The sequence below is a fragment of the Protopterus annectens genome, chromosome 2.part2 (assembly GCF_019279795.1).
Source record: "Protopterus annectens isolate FY-2018-M chromosome 2.part2, PAN1.0, whole genome shotgun sequence".
In the NCBI taxonomy this organism is placed as follows: Eukaryota; Metazoa; Chordata; order Ceratodontiformes; family Protopteridae; genus Protopterus; species Protopterus annectens.
Window position 1 is genome coordinate 852,051,427 of NC_056730.1, and position 27,534 is coordinate 852,078,960.

The following is a 27,534-nucleotide window of genomic DNA, read 5'->3' on the forward strand; positions in this document are numbered from 1 at the left end:
GATATTCAGATGAGATAATAAAACTGCAAAAATCACAGGTTGAAATGAAGAAAAGGCTGGCTGAGTATTAGACTGCTAAAAATACGTTTCAAAAAATAGTAGAATTAGAAGAAAGACTACATAGGGAAAGTCTGGATTTTCTGCTATACCAGAAAAACACGAAGGAACAGACTATTAATTTTAAGCATGCACAACTAAGGAACTGTTAATTGAAATGGCACACCATATGTATGCCCATACCCGGCTATCATAAAGCAATAAAGACCTGTATTAGTATGATGCAAACCTACCAGCAGAATGCTGATCCTGAAGAAAATGTAGCAAAAGAGCAAAGTATTAAAAATCAGAAACAGAAGTGTGTTTGTGGAAAAGAATTATTCACTGTACACCAGGCAGAAAAGAAAAGTACAGTTTTGTACCTACCATAAATGTAGATGTTCGAGGATCCACATTGCTGCAGTCCTAACCATTGGGTAGTCCGCTGTCCAGTCGGCCCGAATACCAAAGTATATGGCTGACGTCGGTCAAGGCGCGACTGACGTCAGGACGTCAGGGTACTAATGCGCATGACCGACGTCATATCCTCAGTCTTTTCTTGCCCCAGATGTCAGAAGGCCCTAAAAAGACAAGGCCCAAACCAAAACACCAACAAAAACCCTGCACCAAACATATATACAATATATACAAATGCACAAGAATATAGCCTAACCCACACCACAACCCCTAAACACAGAGGGGAAGGAGGGAGGGTAAATTGGACTGCAGCAATGTGGATCCTCGAACATCTACATTTATGGTAGGTACAAAACTGTACTATGTTCTTCATTCCACATTGCTGCAGTCCTAACCATTGGGTAGAATCCCAAAGCAGAGGTAAGGGAGGCTGGCAAATCATAAGGAAGCAGGAGCTGTCAACATGCCTTGCAAAATAGCTGTGGCAAAACCAGCCCTAGATTTAGAGTAGAGAGGAAGGTGGTAATGCTTAGAGAAAGTATGCACTGAACTCCAAGTAGCTGCCTCCAAAATATCCTTAGTTGCCACCCCTGAGAAATGCTGTTGAAGTGGCAGTAGCCCTTGTGGAATGAGGCCTAATCCCAGCTGGAATCTCCTTGCCATGATGGGAATAACAAAATGAAATGCAAAACCCAATCCACTTAGAAATAGTTTGCTTAGACACAGGCTTGCCCTGAGAAGTCAAGGCAAAAGAAACAAACAACTGCTGAGACTGCCTGAAATCCTTAGTCCTGCTTAAATAATAACGTAACTGCCTATGTACATCTAAAGTGTGCAAAATCTTTTCTCCCTTGTTTTGGGGATCTGCATAGAAAGTAGGCAAATGAATAGTTTGGTTTAAAGCCACACTAGAAACCACCTTAGGCATAAAGGAAGGATTAGTACGTAATGATACTCTATCCTTATGGAAAATCAAAAGGGCTCTACTGCCATAAGGGCCTGCAACTCAGAAACCCTTCTTGCAGAAGTAATGGCCAACAAAAAAAACAGTCTTCCATGACAAGTATTTTAACTCAGCAGTAGCCGCAGGCTCAAAAGGTTGTAGAGTAAGTTTTTCCAACACAAAATTGAGATCCCAAGCAGGAGTAGGAGCTCTACGTGGGGGTCTTATATTCTTTGCCCCTCTAAGAAACTGCTTGAACAAAGGATGTGAAAACAATGGTGGGTCACAATCATAGTGAGCTGAAATTGCTGCAGCATGAATTTTAATGGAAGAGAAGGACAAACCTTTGTCCAATAACTCAGTAAGATATTGAAGAGCCACACTCAAATTAGGCTCAGAAATCTCCAAATTCTTTGCTGCACTCCAAAATAAAAATCTCTTCCATTTTTCTGCGTACACTTTCCTTGTACTAGGTCTTCTGGCTTCCATAATCACATTTAAAACTTGCTGAGGAAGTTGAGACCTGCTGTGTTTCAAAACAGAATATGCCAGGCTGTTAGATGAAGAGATTGAAGCTTGACATTGAGCAGGTGACCGTCCCTCTGAGATAACAGGTGTGGAATCAAAGGTAAAGGCCATGGAGGCTTCCTTACCAGACTCCTTAGAAGTGGGTACCAGTGTTGCCGAGGCCAATCTGGAGCTATTAGAATCATCCTTGGCTTGTCTTGTCTGATCTTTAGGAGCACCTTTGGGAGAAGAGGCAGAGGTGGAAAGGCATACACATGAAGATTTTTCCAACTGAAAGAAAGAGCGTCCACTTTCCAAGCTGTGTGATGAAACCCCTTTGTGCAAAACTTTGGCAGCTGGTGGTTTAGTGGAGAAGCGAACAGATCTATGTCTGGAGTTCCCCATGACACTGTCAATTTCTGAAATACATGAAGATCCAGTTTCCACTTGTGGGGATCCATGATTTGCCTGCTTAACACATCTGCTAAGGAGTTCTGTGCTCCCGGCAGAAACCTTGCCTGAAGAGTTAGTTGCAAGCTGAGCGCAGTCTCCCATAAAATCATTGCTTGCCTGCATAGAGGATAAGAATGTGTTCCCCTTGTTTGTTGATGTACCACATGACAGTTGTGTTGTCTGTTAGAATCAACACCTGCCCAGGAAGAAGTAACTCCTTGAAAGCCATTAATGCAAACTGGACTGCTAACATCTCCTTCATGTTGATATGTAGATGCTGTAGTCTGGCAGGCCACTTGTCTTGTATCCACTTTCCATTTAGATGAGCTCCCAAGCAATGTCCGAGGCATCTGTCGTTAAAATCTGACTCGCCTCTGGCCGGGTCACAGAGAGTCCCTTGTTTAGGTGACATTCCTGAGCCCACCACAAAAATTCTTTTGAATGCAAGGTATTATTTGAATGACAGTGTCCAAATCCTGGCAGTGCTGTGTCCACACATTTTTGAGATACCATTGCAGCTTCCTCATATGCAGTTTGGCATTGGGAAGCACCAGAATACAAGATGCCATGAACCCTAAGGCTTGAAGGACTGTCCTTGCAGTCAGCCCGGACTGAAGAGATAGTTGATGGAAGTAACTGGAAAGATTCTTTTGTTTGTCCGGGGTTAAAAAGGCCATCTGGGCTGCTGTATTCAGTCTCACACCCAGAAAGCACATGTCTTGAGAGGGTACTAGACTGGACTTTATTTCGTTCACAGAATACCCTAGGCATCTTAGCACTGCTATGACATATTCCAGATGCTGTAGAAGGTCTTCCTTTTCTTGAGCCAGAATCAGGCAGTCGCCCAAGTAAGGATAGATTTAAATTCCTTTCAGCCTGAAGTAAGCTATCACTGGAGCCAGAACCTTTGTGAATACTCTGGGCGCAGTAGATAAGCCAAAGGGCAATGCAGAGAACTGATAATGAGAATTTCCAGCTCGAAAACGCAGATACTTCCTGCAACTTAGTCTTATAGGCACATGAAGGTAAGCTTCCTTGAGATCTAAAGTTACCATCCAATGATCTTTGCCCAGCAGAGGTAAAAGCTGTTGTAACGTCAACATCTTGAACTTGGGAATGTCCAGATAAGTGTTGAGGATAGATAAATCCAAAATTGGTCTCCACGTGTTCCCCTTCTTTGGAACTAGGAACAGGCGAGAATAAAATCCTAGGCCCCTTTCTGGTACAGGGACTGGCTGAATAGCCCCTATTTGGAGTAACAAAGAAATTTGCTTGTGAGCCTCTTTCCTTTGTGGAGGGGAACGCCTGGCATGCCTTTGAAAGGGGCAATGTATGGAAATAAAACCTGTAACCGTGGTGAATGATATCCAACACCCATCTGTCTTGAGTGATTAAATCCCAATTTTCTTTGAAAAGAGACAGTCTTCCTCCCAAAGGAGCTGCCAGACGAGAATCTACTGGCAGCTGAAAAGGCAGGTCATTGGGTCTGTTTACGAAAGGACTGACCCCTGCCCTCACCAGAAGTCTGAGCAGGTGAACCCCTGTTCTAGGCCTAAAAGAACCTTGAGCTCTGCCCCTACCACGTCTAGACCTACCCCTAGACTGGGAATCATAAGCAGGATATGTCCATCCCTTAGTAGGCCAATTTCTACTAAACTTCGGTGGCTGCACCTGCAAAAAATCTTTAACAGTTTGCATAGACTTAGCTTTGTCCTCCATTTTCTTTAAAACTGCTTCCACAGGCGAACCAAATAACACATCAGACTGTAAAGGAGCATCCAAAATCCTAGTCTTAACATGCTCTGCTAAATTCTGATCCCTCAACCAGGCATGTCTGCGAAGAACAGAACTAGTGGCAGCCACCCTCGAGGAGGCCTGCACAGCATCAAAACCACATTGCAAAGAATGCTTACCCACTTGTTCAGACATATGAACTAAATCCAGCAACTCTTTACACTCTATACCTTCCGCCAAAGCATCCACCTTAGATTTCAATTGTGAAAGGAGATAATTTTGATATTTTAGCATGTGAAACTGACAATTCAACGCTCTCATGGCTAAAGTGGAAGAAGTATACACTTTCTTTCCCCACCTATCCAAAGCCCTTGCCTCTTTAGCAGTGGGAACAGGATTTTTAACAACAGAGGCCTTAACACCCTTAGGCCCCTGAGAAACAGTTTCCGGGTCTGCCCTAGGACTCTTAAACAGATACTTATGAGCTTCAGGCACCCTATAGTACCTATCAGGCTTAACAGGGGCAGGAGGCAAAGAATCAGGGTTCAGGGAAGCCTCTGCAAAACATCTTCCACCACATTCAACACAGGAGGTATAGCTAAGGGCCTATGCTGGGGTAAAAATAAGAATTCCCTAAGCCTTTTCCTGGAATCAGAGTAATCTTGGCCTTCCCATTTAAAGTGCTCCCTCATGGAATGCAGAGTCTCTGAAAATGAGAAATCCTCAGGAGGAGAAGCTGTAGGAGTGGAATCATCCACATCAGAATCAGAATAAGGAGGATACTCCTGTAAGTCTTCCACAGAAGACTCAGAAGCCTCTGAACACCGTTCAAAACTCTCAAACTCAGGTTCCACCCTAGGCCTCTTATCAGGAGGGGGCATAGAGCCTCTAATCATAGTAATTAAATCTTCTGCCATTTTAAGCATATGTTTCTTAGGCACAGAACCTGAAGTGCTAGGAGAAGCCCCACTGAAGCTGAACTTGGCCTACCTCTCAAAGAAGTTTTGGAAACAGTAGGAGAAGCTCTAACTACCTTGGGAAGAGAGGGAAGAACAGTTACCTGAGAAGCCCCCTCAGCCTGGCCTACCTCCTGAGAGGGCACATCCTGTAACAGTAAAGTCTCTGCCTGAGACTCCAAAGAAACTCCTGGCAAAACCTCTGGCTCCACTGAGCCTTCTAAAGAACCGACGTCCGGGACTGCCGGTTCATCAACCCTAGGCTTTGCTGTTTTGTCCTTGCGCTTTTTGGACGAAGCGGGCGTCGGAGCATCCGACGGCATTTTGTAATTACAACGCTTCCCAAACACTAACCTGGCACAGTCTAACCTTCTCTTAATAGTGTGTTTGTTAAATCTAGCACAAGAGCGGCAACCAACAACGTCATGCTCAGGCCCTAAACAAGGTATACACAAAGTATGGTAATCCCTATGAGGTATCTGCTTCCCACAAGAAATACAGTTATTCACTTTTTCTGACATCCGGTTAAATACTGAGGCAAGAAAAAACCAAAATGTTCCCCAACGGGGTACTTAGCCAACTTTGATTCGGTCTGAAACTCCGACTTCGGAAATATTTCAGAACGCCAACCTGCACTCGCAAAACTGCTTCTGCATCGGACCATGCGGCAAAAAAGACTGAGGATATGACGTCGGTCATGCGCATTAGTACCCTGACGTCCTGACGTCAGTCTAATGCGCCTTGACCGACGTCAGCCATATACTTTGGTATTCGGGCCGACTGGACAGCGGACTACCCAATGGTTAGGACTGCAGCAATGTGGAATGAAGAACATCAGATTTATTCTAGAAATCAGGGACTGTTGAGAGGCAGGTGATAGTTTCAAGCTGCTGTATCTAGTGGTTTTCACAATATTTTTTCCGGGGGGCTAAAAGTCATTTTTTGATGCAAAACAGTTTGAGAAGTAAATAGAAAAGTTTGTCTAACACAAAGTGAGCCATTAAGGAGTAGACTCTGCTACTCATTCTTCTGATGAGAAAGCATGCTGACAGACTTTGCCAGGGAAACATTTTCCATTGTTCCAAAGGAAAATTCTTGGGAGACAGAAAAAAGCACAGCAGATGGACGAGAAGAATCAGGAGTACCTTGGAATTTAACCAGAGTTTGGAGTTTGGACATGGTGATAAACATGAAGATGAGGAAAAAGGAAATTAGTGAATAAATGTCAGACTACAAAGTATCGCTTCCATTTGTGAAATACAGCTGTATAAGAAAAAGTGGTAAGAGTGTACTTTTGTTGACTTTGTAAAACTTGTGGGAAACTAAGTTATTTGCTTCACTTCATGTCATTAATGTTTGGAAGGACAATGAGGTTAGGGGAAAAGGAAGGAAAAAGGTAACTGTAAATAAAACAATTTCTGTTCTTAACAGCATTTCTACGAAACATTTAATGATATAAATTGCATGTTTTACAATAAAGAATTTTAGCTGCTCTCGTATGTGATAAAGGTACTAAAGTAAACAGCCTGAGAAGTGGTGAATATGCAATATTCTGTGCTAGGCCAAAGGCTGGGTAGGGAGGGGGGTGTTGTCTTACTGATATGTATATGGTCCACTCTACCTGGAGGTCATCAGAGAGGCTGCAAGTGACAGCAGAGATAGCTTGCAATGGGTCTCAATCTACTGTTGTACTGAAGACCTACAAAAGTCAGGCAATGTACATTAGCCTGGCTATGTTATCATACCGGTTGTCTGTTTGGAACCCTGTCTTTGGGAAGGCTGGGTACCATCAAAAGGTAAATAGGTACACAGCTACTATCTTCAGCAGACCACAGTCAAGTGGGCAGACTGCATACAATTGAACACAGCCATGGCTATCCCCATGTAAAGTGGAGGCCATATGTGTGACTGGAGGGGTGGAGTCATCCTACATGGATCATATGTACTGATGACCAGGCATCCTCTACCACTGCCATGGCAGATTTCACAGGTACATATTGCACAATGAGGTGCAGTACAGGCACACTCATGACTGATTACAGACAGGTGCCCTTCAGCAGCAACCTTTTTTGGTGGCCTATGTCTCTGGGTGGTTCAGGTGTTGCACAGTCTGTACTCATTATGGACTGTGAGGTGGGACACTAATATTTACAGAGCAAGATGGTTCCAAAAGAATGAAAATGAACATTCTTATGCAGGACATCTGTGAACAAGAGCAATGTATCCTCCTACCTAACTAAAGTGACTGGTCCTTCTGGGAATGCGCATGTCAGGACATTGCTGCAGGTGTGTGGTCATAACAGATCACTAAGTCAAGTGCACCATAGCATCAGTGACATGATCCATCATGCCTACATTAAGGAAACCAACCCTGAATGGGAGAGGATGAACTTGGGTGGGAATCACATACATAGACATCACTTACAGACACAGAGGAGTTTCTGGCATCCCTGTTTGAGATAACAGGCCACTACCATTATATCCAGTGGAGGGTTTTACAGTGGCAAAGAATTTCACCCACCAACCTGGGTGTTAGTGTATGAAGCCATAGGTGGATATACTCTTACATATGTATCATGTACAGCAACAAGTCAGGGCCAGAACCAGTCTTACAGTTAATATGAACTTACCCTTACAGACACTTCAGGGCTTCAACTGCTACATGAATCTGCACAAGGCATGTAGGTTTATGTTTTTTGCATGCATGCCATACTGTTTTACATCTGTTGCAACACTGGAATTTAGAATTATCACAAAGTACTTTCTGCTGGATTTCACAGGGAATTTGTACAAGGGCTCTCCACAGATCTTACCATAACCATAGATGTCCTTCTATTCCATGTTGCAGTATTCTAGTTGTGGGATTTACTGCCCTTAGGCGACTCATACGTCGGTTCCTACACAAAAGCTTCAGCTTGGCTGTTGCAACGTGTGTGGGATGTCAGACATAAGGCCATAAACCAGGGGCCTTAAATGTGACAACTGCACGCACAATCCTCAGAACTTGAGGGTCATGTGGAAAAGCCAGAAGTGTCAGGTATGGGACCCTGGAGTCCTTCTGTAGCATAAATAGGTCCAGGTTATAGCTGGGAATAAAGGAGAATGAAGAGGGGGAAATGGTGGGTGGGAAGGAATACTGCAACATGGAAGAGAAAGACATCTATGGTTATGGTAAGATTTTACACAGCTATTCTATGTCCTTCTATTCCTGTGTTGCAGTATTCTAGTTGTGGGAGAGTACCACAGCTTAGATGGATGAGAGGGTGGCAGATGCTGATGAAGATTCTACAAAGCCCTGTAGGATTTCCCTGGCAAATCCTGCATGAGCTCTGGAGACTTGGTCATGTTTGTAATGTTTGGTGAAAGTGTGGATTGTGGACCATGTGGCTGCTTCCATATTGGATGTCATGTCCAGACCTTTTATGAAAGCCTTGAAGGCGGTCACTGCTGTTGTGGAGTGGGCCTTTACTCCCACTGGGGTTTTATTTTCTGTGTACGGAGTAGCACAGACAAATGGCTTTCCTGATCCAGGATGCAATGGTTTGTTTGGAGACTGCCTTACTCAGAGCTCTGGGGTGAAAGGAAACAAAGAGTTGCTGCGATTTCCTAACAGATTTGGTTTTGTCCAGGTAAAATCTTAGTTGCTTGTGCACATCCAGGGAGTGTAGTATTCTCTCTCCTTCATTAGTGGGAGAGGGAAAGAAAGTGGTTAGGTGGACAGATTGGTTAAGAGACAAGTCATTGACCACCTTGGGCATAAAGGAGGGATTAGTTCTCAGGGTGACCCTGTCCTTGTGCAAGGTGGTGTAGGGGGGGGGGGGCAGGCCATTAAGGCTTGCAACTCTGAAACCCTTCTTGTTGAAGTGATAGCCACGAGAAGGACCATTTTCCTTGCACAAATCTGCAGGGAAGATGTCCCAGCCAGTTCAAAAGGGTGTTGAGTAAGTTTTTCAAGGATGTAGTTAAGGTCCCAGGGCGGAGGGATACATTTCTTTGGGGGTCTCATGTGTAGCACCCCTTTAAGGAAGAGTTTCACGTCGAGCCTGGCTAGCAAGGGGATATCAAGAGGCAAGCAGGCTGAAATAGCAGAAAGGTGTACTTTCACTGAGGAGTAAGAAAGTCCACTCTTTATCAATTGATACACATAAGCAAGAACTAGGGGGGTATCAGCAATGAAAGGGTCCTTGCCCTTGTCTAGACACCACTTAGTAAATCTTTCCCATTTAGCTAAGTATGATTTTCTTGATGTAGGTTTTCTGGCCTCCCTCAGGACTGAAAGTACATCCTCTGAGTAGTGGTGTTTGAAAGGGATCAATCGCCCACAGTGTCAGGGATAACATCTGCAAGTGTGGGTGGATGAGAGTTCCTTTTTCTTGTGTCAGGAGGTTCACCTTGTAGGGTAACTTGTAGTGATTGCCCTTGGCTAGATTGTGAAGTAGGGGGAACCAGTGCTGTCTTGGCCAGCAGGGAGTCACTAACAAGATTTTGGGTTTGTCCTTCTTGATTTTTAGGAGGACTGTCTGAATCATTGGGAAGGGTGGGAAGGCATAAAGAAACTTTCTCTCCCAAGAGATGTTGAAAGCATCTACTCTCCATGCTAGAGGGGAGTAGGTCTTTGAGCAGAAGGTCTGCAGCTGCCTGTTCTGGGAGGAGATGAACAGGTCTATTTGAGGAGTGCCCCACCGGTGGACCATATCTGTGAAGACAGTCCTGTCCAGCATACATTCATGTTGTGGACAGGATGTCCTGCTTAGGTGATCTGCTTGCTTGTTGTCCTGCGAGGGAATGTAGGTTGCCTGCAGTGACAAGTTGTGGCGAGAGGCTAGGTCCCATATCAGCAGGGTTAGTCTGCATAGCTGATAAGCCTTTGTTCCTCCCTGTTTGTTGAGGTACCACATTGCAGTGGTATTGTCGGTCACTATCAGAAGAACACCTAGTAGAAGTAGAGGGGTAAAGGCTTTTAGAGCTAGGAAGACTGCTGTCATTTCTCTGACATTGATGTGTTTGGCCTTTAGAGAAGGGTGTCAGTTTGCCTGAACCCTGTAAGATGCCATAGTTGCACCCCAACCTGAATCTGAGGCATCTGTATGCATTATTTGGGTTGGGGTGGGAGGTAGGAGCAGAAGTCCCAGGTTTAGCTGGACTTGTTGGATCCACCAGCTGATTTCTGTCTTTAGACAGGGAAGAAGGGGAATTACCTGTTCCAAGTGATTCAGGTGCGGGGACCAAATGATTTTGAGGTACCACTGTAGCTTGCGCGTGTGCATTCTGGCCAGTGGTAACATAGGGATGGTTGCTGCCATTAAGCCCAGGAGATGAAGGAATTGCCTTGCAGTTAGTTTCTGAGAGTAAAGGATCTCCTTGAAGTGGGAGGTCAGGGATAGTACCTTGTCCTGTGGGAGAAAGGCTTTCATTTTGTCCGTTCTGATTCTGCAACCCAGAAAAATCTTGTCCTGGTCTGGGTTCAAGAAGGACTTTGGAAGGTTGAGAGTGAACCCCAGATTCTGTAGAAGGGACATGGTGAAGTGCAGGTGCTTTGAGACGGTATCTTTTGACACTGCCATAATTAGGATGTCGTTCAGACAGGGGTAAACCTAGATTCCCTGAGTTCTGTAGAAGGCAATGGCTGGGGCTAGGCACTGTGTAAACACTCGAGGGGCGGGGCAGTGGACAAACCAAAGGACAAAGCAGTAAACTGGAAATGAGAGGATGGCCCAGAGAAATGTAGGAATCTTCTGTGGGAACTCCTGATGGGTATGTGTAGGTAGGCCTCTCCTTTAGGTCCAAGGTGCCCATAAAGGCCTTGGCCGGAATAAAAGGTAGCAGGGTGGGAAGTGACAGCATTTTGATGATGGGTAGCTGAAGGTGAAGATTTAGGAAGGAGAGGTCTAAGATGGGTCTCCAGGGGCTGCCACTTTTGGGGACCAGGAAGAGACGGGAGTAGAAACCCTTTCCTTCCTATCCTGAGGGGAACAGGTTCTATGGTACCTAGCCTCAGCAGGTCTGACAAAACCTGTGGAAGGAGATGTAGCTGGTTTTTGGAAGGATATGGGATGCCTTTCCTGGGTGTTTTTTTTCTTTCCAGGAGAGGAAATATCCTTTTTGGATAATGGATAGTACCCATTGGTCCATGGTGATGGTTTTCCAGAAGGGGAGGCAGTGGGGAAGGCATGCAGAGAGTGGCAGGTGGGCAAGGCAGTTATGCATTGTTGGGACCTCCTCTGTCCTGAAAAGATTGTCTGGGCTGAGGATGTGGTGCATTAGGTCTGGACGTGGTGGGTCTTCTTGCCCCTCTTCTAGATCTGGAAGAGGAAGCACCCATCTTTGGAGGGTTACGCCTTACAAAGGTGGTCTTAGCAGGGTAGTTTCTATAGTACTTGGGAACAGGTGACACCAGTAAATGTTTAATATCCTGCAATTCCTTACTTTTTTCTTGCAGATTCTTGAAGAGATCTGCAGATTGTTTCCCAAAAAGGAAATTGTGATCCAGAGGGGCATCCAAGATCTTGGACTTGAAGTCTTCTGGGAGATTCTGAAGTCTCAGCCAGGAGTATCTCGTGAGGACAGGAGCAGATGCTGCAGAGCAGGCAGATGCTTCTGCAGCATCACAGCTGCATCTAATCAAGTACCTGGCTACTTGTGCAGCCAGGGACAGTTTGGAGGAGATGTCAGCCTTAATGAGGTTGCCAGGAATAGAAGCCAGCATGGAGGAGGCTTGAGACATCAAGTCCAGAGCATACTTAGTCATGTGCGTCTAATAATTAATGTCTCTGAAAGCCAATGTGGAGGAGGTGTATACCTTCTTGCCAATCCTATCCATAGATTTACTGTCTTTATCAGTCAGTAGGAGAGAGGCAGAATGAAGCAGTCTGGATTGCTTATCAGGGAAGGTGGCAATCACTGCTGGGTCTGCCAAGGGTGGTGTAACTAAGAATTGTTGCTCATCAGACACCTTGTAGAAGCAGTCTGGGCACTTGGCAGTAGGTGGCTGTGAGTCTGTGGTCTTAGATGCTGAATTAAAGGTGTCTTTAAGCAGGCAGAACCGGAGAAACAACAGAAGGGGACAGGGATTCTACTTGAAGGAGCTCAAAGTACCTCTTTTGGGTGTCAGGCATTTGTGAGGTATCTCACTTGAAATAGTCTTTCATCTTGGTGATGGTCTTACCAAAGGTAATATCCTCAGGGGGAGAATACCCTTCAACAGATTCCTCATCAGGAGAATAATACTCCTGGGGAGATGCATTTTGGGAGGTATATGAAATAGAGTCCTCTGAGGAAGAAAAAGGAAGAATCATGCTCTTCCTCCCTAACCTGAAAAGTCATGGGAGGAAGGGTAGAGGCTGAGGCAGGCCTAGGAAGAGTAGTGGAGGTTGAGGATGAAGGCCTAAGGGCCATAAAGGCCTGCATGAGGGAAGAAGTGAAGGATTGCCAGTCTGGTAGGCCTTCTGCAGTGGAGGAGACATGCTTGGTTTTCTGTTTCTTTTTGGCTGGGGTGGAAGTTGGAACCGGCCTGGAGTCAGGTTTTGAAGCAACCATTTCAGAAGTCTGGATCTCGGTCGGAGGTACCACAGAATCTGGTTTCCCCTTGACATCGATGGTAGTTGGTGTCTGGGTAGGCTCCGAGGACGTGCCAGTCATCAGCTGAGCAACGGCTTCCCCAAAGTTAGTCGTTTAAGTTGATGGATCCACCGGGTGCCCCTCAGCTCCTAAACTGGCAGTTGGCAGGGCATTCGGTACCGAAGTGGCAGGCAAAGAAGGCCTAGGAATCTTGGCTTTCTTACATGGAGGTTCGGATGCAACCTCCGATGCAGGATCCATTCTTGGGTCTAACTGCTTAAGGTGCTGACTTTCTAGGCAGAGGTTTAATGTGGCCAGACGGCTGAGTAGGGTCTTCGGCACAAATGATTCACAAATGGAACAGGCGGAATGGTCGTGCTTCCGGCCTAAGCAAAAAAAAAAAAAAAATACACCTATCATGGGCATCTTTATGGGGTATCTGGCACCCGCACTGGCATTTACCCTTTTTACCTGACATCAGCTAAAAATTGCTACAACAACCAAGCCTAATCAAAACCAATCAGCTATGTAAAGAAAAACAGAAACCCAGCGTTACTTAGCTTTTTAATGTGATGTCTGAGAAGGAGCAATTACAAGATGCGACAGTCGTCTCTGGCTGAAACATTCTAGGGATTGTGCATGCAGACGTCATATTTAAGGCCCCTGGTTTATGGCCTTATGTCTGATATCCCACGTACACTGCAACAGCCAAGCTGAAGCTTTTGTATAGCAGCTGATGTACGAGTCGCCTGAGGTCAGGAAATCCCACAACTAGAATACTGCAACATAGGAATAGAAGGACATTCATATTTACTGCCTGAGCGGTGAAGTGACACGTTGTACATTATTACACTGTGCATTGCCGACCACCAGGGAGCAGATGGAGAAGACTCCCTTACAATTAACATACTAGTGCCTGTCTTGCAGATGGAACCTCAGTAGCAATGTGGGTGCAGTCAGTGGCACCAAGTACCACAGGAAACTGGGCTACTTCATAGAAAAGTTGCATGGTGCTGTTTCCCCTTCTCTGAGCTATATGAAAACCAAATATGATCCCCTATGTGTGGTATGGCATAGAGAAACTGGGGCCTCATCTGAGAGGTAGATGCCTAGGATAAACCCACCATGTCCCCTGGTGGTCCACAGGAATGGGTTTTATATACATCCCACAAACTTGCATGTGAGGGTGATATATCTGTTCCAGCTCCTGTATGGTGTCTCTGTCCACATGGTATCAATACACTATTTCCATGCTATAGAGACAGTGACATATTAGTCACATCTGGATCCTTCTGCAAGATGGAGAGTGATGACAAGCACTTTTGTGGCTACTGGCTGACAGAACAGCCTCAAGCATACACATTTCTGCTAATGCTGCTATTATCTCTAACATATAAGAGGTGTTTTGCCTCTGTTCACAAAGATTTTACAGCATAGAGGTACACTAGTGGTTGCAGTTTGTCATACATTTTTTATACATTTCTGACTTGCTCCACCATGTTGTTCACCTTCACTTGTATTTCCCATTGCCCTCATTACCATAACATTGCTCATTTCATTCTCATGATATGGTCATTAGCATATCATGCCAGCCATAATATTTTGTGGCATTTTACACTAAGTCAGTCTCTCAATTATCCCCACTTTTTATGCCACCATTAATTTCACAATTGTACCTTTCATATTCTGCTACATGCTTTTGAATCCTGAGTCTAGCATAGGGAATATAAATATAGGGACCCTAAGAAAGATCTTTACAGGTTCTGAAACTAAAAGGGTGACTTAAAAAAAAAAACAAGAAGAATAGAGTTCACAAGAAACAAAGAAAGAAAAGGCTAAGGAATGAGAAGAATGAAAAAGAAAAGAAGGAACACAGTCACAGCCCCCAGGCGGGCTAGAACAAACAGATGCAATGAAAGAATCACCTTGTAGTGCAATTCAGTAGCATGAACTGTTAGGAAGCTCTGATACACTAAAAATGGTCGTATGTGTATGTATACTTCTTGTGTGCTCCTTCAGGGAAAACCAATACAATACATAAAAACAGCTCAGCTAGGATAAGGTATCCCTAAATGGTCTTGCTTTAATTTACCAAAGAGACAGTGGCCTGAATTCTGTGTGCACTGGTACATAAAGCATATGCAATACTACACAGATCATGTGAACATTGAGTCTGTACAGAACAGACTGCTTTGGGATCAGTCAATGGAAAAGAACGTATAATGTCTGATTTAAGAGAATCTTTAATACAGACTTGGCAAGACCTTGTCTGTGCCCCACATAATATCAGAAATGCCTCTTTACACCACAAAGTTGCTTGTTTATATGTTGTTTTAAGCACATTTTTCCCTTGCGCCTGCCAATGACCCCAGTCTCACACCATTCATTTCCAATACAGCAGACTTACCCAGTTTCATGCTGCCTGGGAAAACGGTCATCCAGGTAGCCATGAAGGTTGTTCATCCCAGCCATCTGCAGAGTATGTTTCCATCAAATGGCCCATGCTCTCCAATGCATAGCATGTCTGGACCTGCTGGTACAGTGTTCTAAAAAAGCTGGTAATGCTACCAAGCATTCATCTGCAGCCTGTCCTCCCAATTGTCTCCATTATTCCCCTACCATCAACAGCCTATGAGCTTGCCTGTGGTTCTACAGTGGAGCCCTCATCAACACAGACAACTTCAGCCATTTTCCCCTTGCCCCAACTCAGCTCTCATCTGTTTATCTGGTGGTGCACGATCATATGCATCATCACAAGAACTACATATGCCCTTCTGTCCTACACATGCATGCTCCATCACATTCAGCAGCAAGGGCTACTTTAACAAGCTTGAGTAGTCAAAGATCACATCCTTCTCTGGTCCAGTTCCTGTTCTCAATGCTGTGATCCTCCACCTAGCATTACAGTGACAAGTGAGTCAGCCGAGAACAACCACACTCTTTTCCCAGGATGGACAAGCTGTATAAACTTATCTTCTATCCTCCTCTGTTCAGCTCTTTTGGCACCTGAGACGTTCCAGGAATACGTGGCTTGTCTGGGTTGCAGACAGGGTTATATTCTTCTATGACACAGATATGGGGTACAACACAGAGCTTGTAAACAAACATTATTACAATTTCTGCTGGAAAATACATTTACTGTGCAAGACTAATCCTTCATATGGCTGTGTATAGAAGACAAAACATAATTACTGCAGCACAAAGTTTAAGGGGAGGTCTATGCCTGGCATACAGTGTTAAGATGACCATATGTAATTACTTCCAATCCAGAACCACAAAGCTGTAAAATAACACTTATAACTATCAAATTAAGGCAATTAATCTTTAGAAAAATTAATAACATTTTAAAAGTTAAATATGGAATTTTAAATGCTGCAGTATCAGTAATATAAACTGCACAGGAATAATGTACTGCCGATATATCAGTACGCAGAAGAATGTGTGCATGAGCAGGGCACTGAAACACATCTGTAGTCACACAGCAATAAAAATACACCAGAGCTCACGAACTGCAACTATGCAACAGAGGTTTAAAAACATAAGAAAATATTTTTATAAATAACTATATGAACACATACGAAGTGGCTAAGAAGAGTTACTATACAATGGAAGTATTAAGGAATAGTAAGAAATCATTTTTTATAAACTCCATTGTATAATACTAATAAACCCAGCCCAACTATCTCGAGGCAGGATTTACCCATTTGGGTTGCTTCACCCTTATGAGTAAAGTCAGAGTAAATCTATTAGTACAGGGTGACTTGTGCTGCTGCAACCACCGCTACCTATTGTGTTGCATATATCACATTACAGTTTACCAGTAAAAACTAATACACTGCTTAGACAATATTCTTAACTAAACACACTCAATTCCACAGTTGTAGTCTCATTTAAATATATACTACTTACAAAGGCAACTCAGAAAAGTATTTAATGCTTTCTGTCAAGAATGTTTTGTGTAGCATCACTAAGTAATGTAAGCCATTAGTTTAAAATAAAGCAAATCGTGACATATGTACATATGTAAATTTACAGCTTGTTATAAGTAAGGAAAATAAAGGTTTAATGCAAAGGGCACACTTACTTGTTGGCTTAGAGTTTATAGGTGAAGATGGAAACCAGGATGAGTTGGTAGAGGAAAGCCGAGGTCGGCGTCTTCGGAAGAAACTTCTCAAAAGACCACATTTGAGAGACTCAACAAGTGCTGATTTTCCTGATCCACAGTGCCCAAACAGTTTAAGCTTTATTCTAGGTTGTGCATTTTGGGCTGGCCGCAGTTGCTGAATGAAAATGCCTCTATGAGCATCCTGTGAGGGACAATAAAAGTACAAATAAGAAAACAAATTCAACATCAGAAACTTGGGATCTGGATCAAGTAGTCAAGCAGTCAACATGTGGTTGTTTGCCTGCCCCCTCCCCCCGCCACACACACACACACACACACACACACACACACACACACACACACACACACACACACACACACACTACCCAGCCACCCATCACATGAACTATAGGGAAAGTCCTGAATGAACACTGCTGTCCAAAAGCTACCAAAATTGCAAATAACTGAAATAGACGGTTTTCATAACGAATCAGTTGGCTTTAAGGAATGAGGCAATATCTGAACGACAGTGACAACTCTAACCAGGGGCAACTGGCCAGTACTTTATACAACAACCAACAGGTGAGCCCACAGCAACTTAGTGACTTTTTGAAATTGTTAGATATGAAACTTTTGAAGTTAAAAAAACTTCAACTTGAGGTCTCCTATTTTGACTCTTGTTCGGAACAACAAATAGTCCCGAAGGGGCTAAGACATTACCAATACCCCACGGGCCTAATAGCTTACTCTCTGTTCCATCTCAAACTCATTTCTCTGTCTGACCAACAAGGGTTTGACCTCATGAGATTAATGACTAAACATTACAAAATCTATATCGAATCTCTTACTAAAGAAGTTTTAGACTTGAACAATGTTATATTGGAACACCTTGATTTCTCAAGATATAAATATGACTATGAAAGATGCTTCTTTAGTACTGACCAATTACTAGATAAATTAAAACAAAACAAGGTGAAGAAAATTCAAAGGGACAGAAATGCATATGATAATAGCAGGGCAAATCCTAAGACATCATTGGCTCAAGTAGGGCAGGCCTTGACTAATATAATACAACCACAGTTTATAGGTAACAGTTCTGTTCCTAACAACATGGGTAATATGGAGAACATTATTATTATGGAGATTGAACCCTGTACTAGTCCAGTGAGATGAAGTGAAAGAATTTGAAACCAGAATCAACACTTCACTACACAACAGGGTCAATATAATGACCCCAAGGGGTGACACAATAGAGTGAACCAAAATTTTCAAGAAGGCTACCAGACAGGAGCGATTCTGAAAAAGAATCTGAACAACAACCAGAAGAACCAAAGAACTAAAAGAAACAACAGGTTCAGGAAATAATAGGAGATGAAGGTCCAAGTTTGGACATCATTGTGAACCAAACAGGAGATTTTAAAATATATAACTATTCTTCTATGAGAATTGACCCTGAATTAGTTGACTTACTAGCTAAGGGTAATACCTTTGTTCCAAGTAAACCTCCGGACATTGTTGAACTAATTTTCGATCTGAAATTATTTGTGAGAAAATTAAACTTGGAGGTTTTACTAGGGAAAATGTCTGTCAACAACAATCAAACGTTCAGAGTGCCAAGCACATACAATCCACCACTACACTCTACACGTAGAACATTTGAACAAGTGTGCGAACTTGATTTTAGATACCATTTGACAAAATTGTGTTTAAACAACAAGAATTCTAATATAACACTACATAAAAAACAAATGTTAAACTTGAACTCTCCAGTCAGGGTACTCAAACCAGATAAAGGGGTAGGGGTGGCCATTTTTGATTTAACTGATTACAATCAGAAGATGTTCACTTTGTTACTTAGTGACACTTACGAGGAAGTTTCACTAAACGAAGTGAACATAGCGTACAATCGTATTAAAAATTATTTCAATGACTTGTTCATTGAATCTATAATTGACATTGATACTTTTAATTTTATTGCACTCCCATGGCCCAAGACCCCGGTACTTTTTGGCAGCCCCAAAGTCCACAAAGACTTAAGTAACCCCCCTATGAGACCCCTCATTGATGGGAGAGGGTCTATTACGTATCCTTGTGCTAAAGTAGTCAACACTATTTTAAAGAAGTACCTGGCGTCAGAACCATATATCTGCAAAGACTCCTGGTCCTTCTTGGATAAAATTAACAATTTGAAATTTGATCCAGACCTCAATTTCTTGACAATAGATGTCAAAGACTTATATACATCAATTCCACATCTTGAGGGGATAGAGTGGACCAGTTTGATGTTAAAATCCAAGAATGCTTCACCACAGGAGATATATACAGTTGAAACCTTATTGGATATCATTTTAACAAACAACTTTTTCCTTTTCAATGACATATACTATCTACAGAAACAAGGAGTTGCGATGGGCTCACCCATGTATCACTAGACACAGATTTTAGGGCTGAATGTACCTTCTTGTTTAATATGTTTCAACAACGGGGGTACCCAGAGGATTTAATTGAATATTTAATTGGAGAAGTCAGCCATAAGAGATACATGGGTCTTATATTACCACTTCTCAACAATAGACCTATTTAGTTGACACACTCCAAGAATGTAATTCGGAAGAACTCATGTTTAACAACTCCTTTCAGCCCCTTGGGCATATACAAACCTTGAACACTACTTTAGATTTCAGGACTAGTTTTATTACTACATTTAATATCAGTAGTACAGTAATTCATTCCATTTTGTACAAAAATTGGGATCTTATTAGACTTGACAAGACTTTACTTTTGGAATATAGTCAAGCCCCCAACATAGTATTCAGGAGGGGTGCTAACCTTAAAAGTTTAGTCGAAAAGAATAGGAAGGTGTCCTTTTGTAAATCAGTTGGTATGACTATATGTGGGTATTGTAGCATGTGTAGATATATAGAGATAGGTGAAACCTTTTGCGTTAATAAAAAGTACAAACTGAATGGTAAATTCTAGTGTAATTCTAAATGTGTAGTCTGTCTGGCTAAGTGTCAGTTATGTCCAGCATTTTATGTTGGAAAGACAGAACATAAGACTACGTGATAGAGTCTACGAACACACTTATGCCATAGAGAGAGAAATTTGAAAACTCTCTCGCAATGCACAAGACCCACGAGAATCATACTTTCAAGTTTAAAGTAATAGATCAAGTTCACACTAATAGTAGAGGTGGACCAATGAACTGGCTACTCAAAGAGCGTGAACTAACCTGGCAGATCAGGCTTAATGCCTTCTCACCACCAGGACTGAATGAATCGTGCAACATTGTGTGCCTTCTCAAACTTAGAAGTCTAGCCAGGTAGAATTCATTTTAAATAGTATTAGGTGGACACTTTAACTTTTGAAGTTCAATCTTTAAAGCATAGTGCCATCATAAACTGACTATCAATATTTTATTTGTATGACATACTTAAGTCAACATCAGCTTTTACGTCAACCTCTGATAATTTTGGTTAAACTGTTTCGGCTCAACTTGTAATTAGGGTAGTTGTTATTACTACACTTAGATCTACATTGGCCATACTGTTGCTGTGTAACCCTTGTATAAATACAAAATCAATACACTGGATGATTTTTCAACAGTGGATGGTTACTTGGGGTTTTCAGCCTACTATGAAGTAGAGAATTGTATAATAGAACGACCATTAATTTGAGTCCGATTACCTTTGAGAAATGTTGTCATCTATTTAAATTACTTAAACCATCTTAACTACTTTTGTATGACATAACCGTGGATGTACATGGATTTGGTTTCGATTATTATTTAGGTTAAATTAACTTTAAGATGAGATGAGAAAAAGTATTTTAAGAGACGACCGTATAGTGGCGAGACAGATACACGATTTGAAGTTTATTGTGTGCTTCTAATGTTTTAATATTAATGAACTTCGACACAATAGTGTAACTGTTTTTAATCACATGATTTCGTTTTAGGATTTAAATTTCTTGGTATTCTGTGTTTTAGTTATCTGAAGAAGTTGCCGTATAAGCGGCAACGAAAAGTGCTTAATAAAACAGTTTTATTTACAGTTCGTGACTTCTCAGTTCTGTTGGGACTTTTGAGTTTTTTTGGTGTGTGTTATTTACTAGTTTGTTTACCAATATCTGAATGACTTCCAGGTAGGAAAGTGTGGATATACATGTATACCTGCAAGGAAAGCAGCTATTTGGTGTGAAGACAAAACCAACTGCATTTTAATCTGCCAGCATCGAAGAAAGGTGTGTAGCTGGCCGATTCATTGGCATCAACAAAGTGCTAAGTAAATCTTTTGTACCATTAAATCTTCCCCCAATAATATACTTCTGACAGCATGAGACAGAGACACATAAAATCAGCTGTTCACTCAATAATACAAATTAGTGTCAGACATCTGGTCAAATTACAAAAAAACACACGCACACACACACACACACACACATGCACACACACACTTTAACAGCGTTTGAATCACAGAAGTAGAAAGACAACATTAGCTCTCATTTTGGACTTGAATCCAAGACCTCCAGCATACCATGCTGATGTCATTGCCAGTGGACCAACAGTTTTCCAATAAAGGCATGATCCTTTCAGCTAGTACACCTTCACAGGCTTGTTGATCCAGTGGTATTGGCACCAACTTGGTGTGCTGAATGTCCAGGGTTCAAGTTCCAAATAAAATCTAACATCTTTTCACTTTTATGATTCTAACAGTGGAGGGCATTCTCTGTATGTGTGTGTGTGTGTGTGTGTGTGTCTAATTTGACCTTTATCACCATGCCGGAGGGGGGGGTAGTGCATCCCCGCTGAAAGGATAAGGCTATTAATGGAAAACTCATCACATATACCTGGTACTACAACTATTGAGAATATCAGAAAATTCAACTTTTTCCCAACAGATGTCACTGTTGATAGTTAATTGATTGTTGACATGTTCTTTTCTAAAGAACAAAAGCTTGCTGTCTGGGATGATGGTAAAAAATCTATTTAAAATGATTGCAGAAACCTCTAATGGCACACTTAAATGAATTAAACCTTTATACTGAAAAGCATGCATTTAGGCTGAATGCATCATAAACCACAAATAAATCCTAAAACTGTGGAAGGAGATAAGATGTGAGAGGTACTGCAATATTTAGAACAAAGAGGTAGCCTTTGAATGCTATAATTTAAAAAAAGAGCCTAGAGAGTCAGAAGGCTATTTAATAAGGGCTTAGAAGTAATGGCACTGAATGTAAATACATGGAATCGCTCTACAGCAATTCTCTGGTTAACAGTCATTACTTATCATATGCACACGTTGTCGCCTCACAGTACGACGTTGTCCTGTTCGATTCTCAGCTAGAGCGTCTTCTGTGTGGAGACATGCGTGAATGGGCGTACCTTCGTTGAAGGCTGTGCGTCAGAGCTGGCAACTCGGCACATAAAAATCTACTGCCGATCATTAGCAGACCGGAGTTCCGCTGTGGCAACCCCTAACCGGGAAAAGCCGAAAGACACAACAACTTATCATATGCACATCACACACAATCTTTATCAAGCTATCTTAAAATGCATCAACTGCTACTCTTCTGATAATCTTGGCATAACTTTACCTTCCCACTGCTTCACAGCCTAGCATTTTAGACATGGTTTCAGACTATTACACCTGGTCACAAGTAATGTGAAGTCCCATAACATTCCATGATGGACATAATGATTCACCATCATTTCAGCTTCTCCAATCCGTGTCTCATTGTGCAGCTCTAGATATACAGTGCCCGTTACTCCTTGGGAACCACAATGTCAAATTAACAGTGTTACACTACAGCTAGTTTGAGATGACAGTCTTGTCACTCTGCAATGGTCATTTTATCTTAGCATGTGTATGCTAGTCTCTCTTTAAACATTTTAGCATGCAGTTGGTAATGCAGAAATTGGCATCATACTGTATGTGCTGTACTATGACCAGGGCAGCTATTATCAATATTTCATTTTGGAAACATGTTCCATAACAATGTTTAACTTTGTTATGCCTTTAGCTGCGGCCAAGGCTAAACAATAAGTTTCTTGGATTAGTCCTCTTACCTTTAAGTAAATTAATAGAAATAGCTATCTAGACAGAGCGATGAATACTATTACTTGTCTTGCTTCCCCAGCATCACGAAAGAAAATGTAAGTTTCAGTAAATTTTGTGACTGCTTCTGCTGTAAGGGTGATGGCACACTGACATGTGGTATGAACTGGTTAATGGTGCACAAGTGAGTACACAGTTGTAATAAATGCCATCTTACAGTTCCCACAGCATATTACAACACATACAAACAGTCACCAAGGCCATTGACGAGGGGAAGGTGGTCCACACAGCCTACCTGGACCTCGCAAAAGCCTTCGATACAATACCCCACTCGGGCATTATAGATAAGCTCACCAGCTTAAATATAAACCCCTATGTCACTAGATGGGTTGCAAACTGGCTCGGGGACAGAACCCACATGGTTAGAATTGCTGGAGCCATGTCAGACTCCAAACCAGTTACAAGTAACATCCCACAACGCTCAGTCCTGGGACCTCTCTTGTTCAGTATATATTTCTCAGAGGTACAGGCCAACACGGAAGGACTGTGGCTGACCAAGTTCGCAGATGACTGCAAACTGGGCGCCATAATCAACTCTCTAGCTGACACAAGCATCCTCCAAAAGGGCCTCATAGAAACAGACAACTGGTGCCAGAGCCATGGCCTCAAGCTAAACGCCAAAAAGTGTATAGTCACCCCCTTTGGCAAAAACAAAGTGCCCACAAATTACCACATAGGTGGTAATCCATTAAGTACGGAAGAAGTAATTAGGGACCTGGGGACCCAAGTTGATAGCAATCTCTCATTTGACAACCATGTGGCCAAAGTGGTTAGAAAAACATTTTATATAGCCCACCTAATCATGAAGGGATTCACATCTAGATCAGGGGAAGTCATCGTGCCTCTTTACTCATCCCTCATCAGGCCCATAAATGAGTACAATGCCCCTTTTAGGATGTACCTTACCAGACACCTGCAGCAACTGGAAAGACCCCAAAAGTACCTCACCAAGAGGATCAAAGGGCTCAAACAGATGTCATACGTTGCCCGGTTAAAGAAACTCCAGCTCTACTCAGTGGCATACCGCCTGCTCAGAGGCGATCTGTGCCCGACGTATAAAGCCATGTCCAACCCGGAATTAATGGACATGCTGCACCTCAGAAAATCCAAATCCCATCGAGCTACGCACTCAAGAGACTTGAACCTCAGCACTGATATAAATAGGACATGCTGGAGGGACAGATTCATAACGTAGAGGCTCCCTTCACTCTGGAATAAAATCCCAGTCCAGGTTAGGCAGAGTCCCTCATTGACTCTCTTCAAGAGGAATCTTGATGAGTGGATGGGGGATTGTAGGTTTACCCCGGGTATCACTTCTGTGTCACTGTTAGACAGAGGCACAGTATACTAACCTCAAAAAAAGGGCATAGCAAAATTAATTTAAAATGGGTGGCGAAAGACACACTCTGGCTAGGCTTATATATGCCCTAGGGCAGATAGCCTAGTATGAACCTATGAATCTATGAACTAAAGACTGGCAATGTTTGTCACTCACAAAACTCACTAATGAAACATGGACTGTGCTAAAAGCTTGACTGCTTTCTGCTCTGCGCAACTTGCAAATCAGAGGTTTTCAGAACCATACTTTGCACAGCACATACATGGCAAACTGCTACTGGTAATAACAGGCTCCATTCTACAATTCTGAGAAATAATTCAGCCTAGTTATGCGAGGTAGTTTTGTCTTGTGGCTTGTAATGCGCACTATGTGGTTGGTATTATGCCTTTCTTAATGCACCAATGAAGATTTACAACAAATTCTAACAGAATGAATTACAAATGCTGGGGAAAGTGGAAGTACTTCTAAGAAAAAAATCTGATTAATTAATTGCCTAGGCATCCACATGTGAGAAGGAAGCAAAATTACTGTGACACAATCTACATGAAATGGTAAATAAGATGACACAAACTATCCCAGGTACATTAAAAACTCAAAGTTGTTACAGACTGAGGGTGCATTACCAAAACTGTCCCTAAAAGTTACTCTGAAATAATATTTTATAAGGGTGTTTGTAAAAAGAATTGCACTGAAGTAACATGGAGTAGTTTATATTAAGGCTTTCATGATTTCATCCCAAAACTGAATTTGTATGGCAAATGTTCCTTATGCAGTTGCTATACATATCTTCACTCCTTTCCAAAATACTGCATCTACAGCTAGACTGGATATTTCAAAAACATGTCCCATCAATGACTTGATTAAGGAACAGCTCCAATCTGCGAACAGTGACATCTTCCACTATTCTTCTGACTTTTCACAATGCCTTGTTAGACTGCTGCAGCATAAACCTTTAGTATAAACAGAAGCATCAGCAAGCTTACCACCCCACTATCCCACACATGGTAGTTTTATCTTCCACTTTAACTCAAACAAAAGACAAGGTAATAACATTCTTGGTCTTTATTCCTTAATTAGTCATCCTAACCAAAGTCTATCACAAAATGTGACCTTGTACTGCATCTCAAAATTTTGTGGTGAAATAACATTAGTTTGGTGCAAAATTAATGTCTTCACTGACACAACCTAGCATGATTACAGACAGGCTGGGTGTAGTGCTGTACATGGGGACTACTTCAGTGAACAGAGGCAATGCCTGTCCATGTCCTGCATGACAATAACACATTACCCTGCTTCTCACTAACAAACAAAAGGTGCTATTCTAGGCATTTAATGCAATTCAAAATCTTTACTAAATTGCATCATAACAGCTTCAATTACAAACATGCCCCAGCCAACAATGTCCTCTCTATCTTCTAGATGTTAACTCCCTCATTAATCAGAGAGTTACATAAAATACTGTAATGCTGAACCAAATAAATAAAGGTGACGATCCAAAATAGGAGGAACTGGATAATCAACCTCATTTTCCTGTTTCAATGCAAGACATCTCCTTTTTTCCTCCCCCATGACTGAAACAGCAAAGTATTTCCACTGGGGAGACTAAGTGATCTGCTGAAATCCTCCTTAAAAATCACAATTTTTTTCAGTTAGTCATCTAAAACCTCAAACCTTAAAATTGCTGTGTGCTCCTGAGCCAAGCAAGAGTGGAATGTGGCAAAGTAGTTACAGTCGCACTGGTTGAAGGTTGTTCTACTAAAACAGATCTATGTGTATCACTTTCAGTACTTTCTGTTGAACCTAGAGATGAACCATATTGGGAGGAGTGGAAGTAAAAGAAATGCAAAGATGTTCATCATATTTATGACAAAGACATGGCACTTGACATTCTCCAGGATTTCACTTCAGAACTTGGACTGGCAGCTTTACAGTGTAAATGACTGCAGAAAGGTTGAGATCTAGAAAGCCCCAAGTCAAACAGCTGTTCCTCAAGAAAGAGATGAAGAAGCCATTCATATCGGACCATTGGCATTTGGATCAAGGAATCTATCCGAGTGCTGGAAGCATCTGGGATTTACTTTGACAAAAGAAGCAGGTTTATTTTAATGGATAAATGCATAAAGAGTCTGACTAAAGACTGCTGATGACTTTGCGACCCGTTGGTTGATGCCTGATGGTGAACATAATCCTGGAAGGCTCCCAAGGCATTTCAGACTACAGAAATTTATAGAAAATGAAATCAAATTGGGAAAGTGAATAATCCAATGTGTCTTGAACAGTCAGACTGACCAGATGTGCTCTCCATCTACAAAGAGATGCATTTACGGTGACATATCATACCAGGTATGGAGAATAAAATAGCACACCACCTACAACACACACACACACAGACTAGCATATGAAGATTGCCTAGACCACCTGTTGTCAAAGCTATAAGGCAGCAAGCCCAAAGACACTCAGAAAAAACACCACCTAACACCACACATACTGTCAACTCTCAGTGGAGCCCAAAACACTAAGCTACTAAAACAAGCAAACACTTCTCAGGACTCTTGTCACAGGCAACTTCACTGTAACATACACTGATGCCCCTCTAACCAGGCTGAACAAGGAGAACTTAACTGTTAGTTTCTTATCTGGAGGCAGGATTCACCAAATCAGATATGAACTCAAGTCATTACGCCACAGGTACCAGGATGATTTCATCATAGTCCATTGTAGGTGTAAATGACCCGAGATGTACCTCCCTGGACTAAATGAAGACAGACATTATGGAGCTTTCAGACCGTGTGACTCAGGCTGTTATGAGCCTAGAACATAGCAACATATCACCCCAGAAGATGATGCCACAATCAGAAAAAAGGATGATTTCAACAACTGTCTTTTGCATGTCATTCTAAGGGGATCCAATATTTGTCAGCTTGGGAGGACATGGTCAACAGATCATGTTGCTTTCCCAAGGATGGTCTGCACCTTTCCCCCTCAAGGCTTTTAAATACTGGCTAAAATTTTACCCAGCCCCATAGTGCCTTTTTAGGCAAAGCCAAACTGACAAACCTAACATAGCAAAATCAACTCAAAATAACTGCTCAGTGCCAGGAGCTTAAACAAAAAACATTACTATCTCCAAGCCATCCTCACACTTGAGAACACAGACATCTGTGCAGTTACCAAGACATGGTTTAAAGCAGCAGACAGTACCCCGGCAGTGCAAGGTTTCAGTGCCTTCCACACTTTTAGACCATTAATTGCACAGACAAGGGCTAAAAGTGGAGGTGTCTCAATATACATCATTATACCTCTACGGTGGTCAAACAGGATGACGTGCTGGAGTTCTTCCATGTGTAGATCATCCCAGACAAAATCCTGTA

General features: G+C 42.3%; 1 protein-coding gene across 2 annotated transcripts in view; it reads right to left on the bottom strand.

Annotated features, from left to right (window-relative positions):
- DAPK1 (death associated protein kinase 1) overlaps positions 1-27,534 on the bottom strand; it is a 1,440,273-nt gene that overhangs the window by 411,403 nt on the left and 1,001,336 nt on the right. For both annotated transcript variants that reach the window (XM_044064186.1, XM_044064185.1), the window contains one exon: positions 16,688-16,910. In XM_044064186.1, the coding sequence (XP_043920121.1) occupies positions 16,688-16,910 (223 nt within the window). The remainder of the gene's footprint in view (positions 1-16,687; positions 16,911-27,534) is intronic.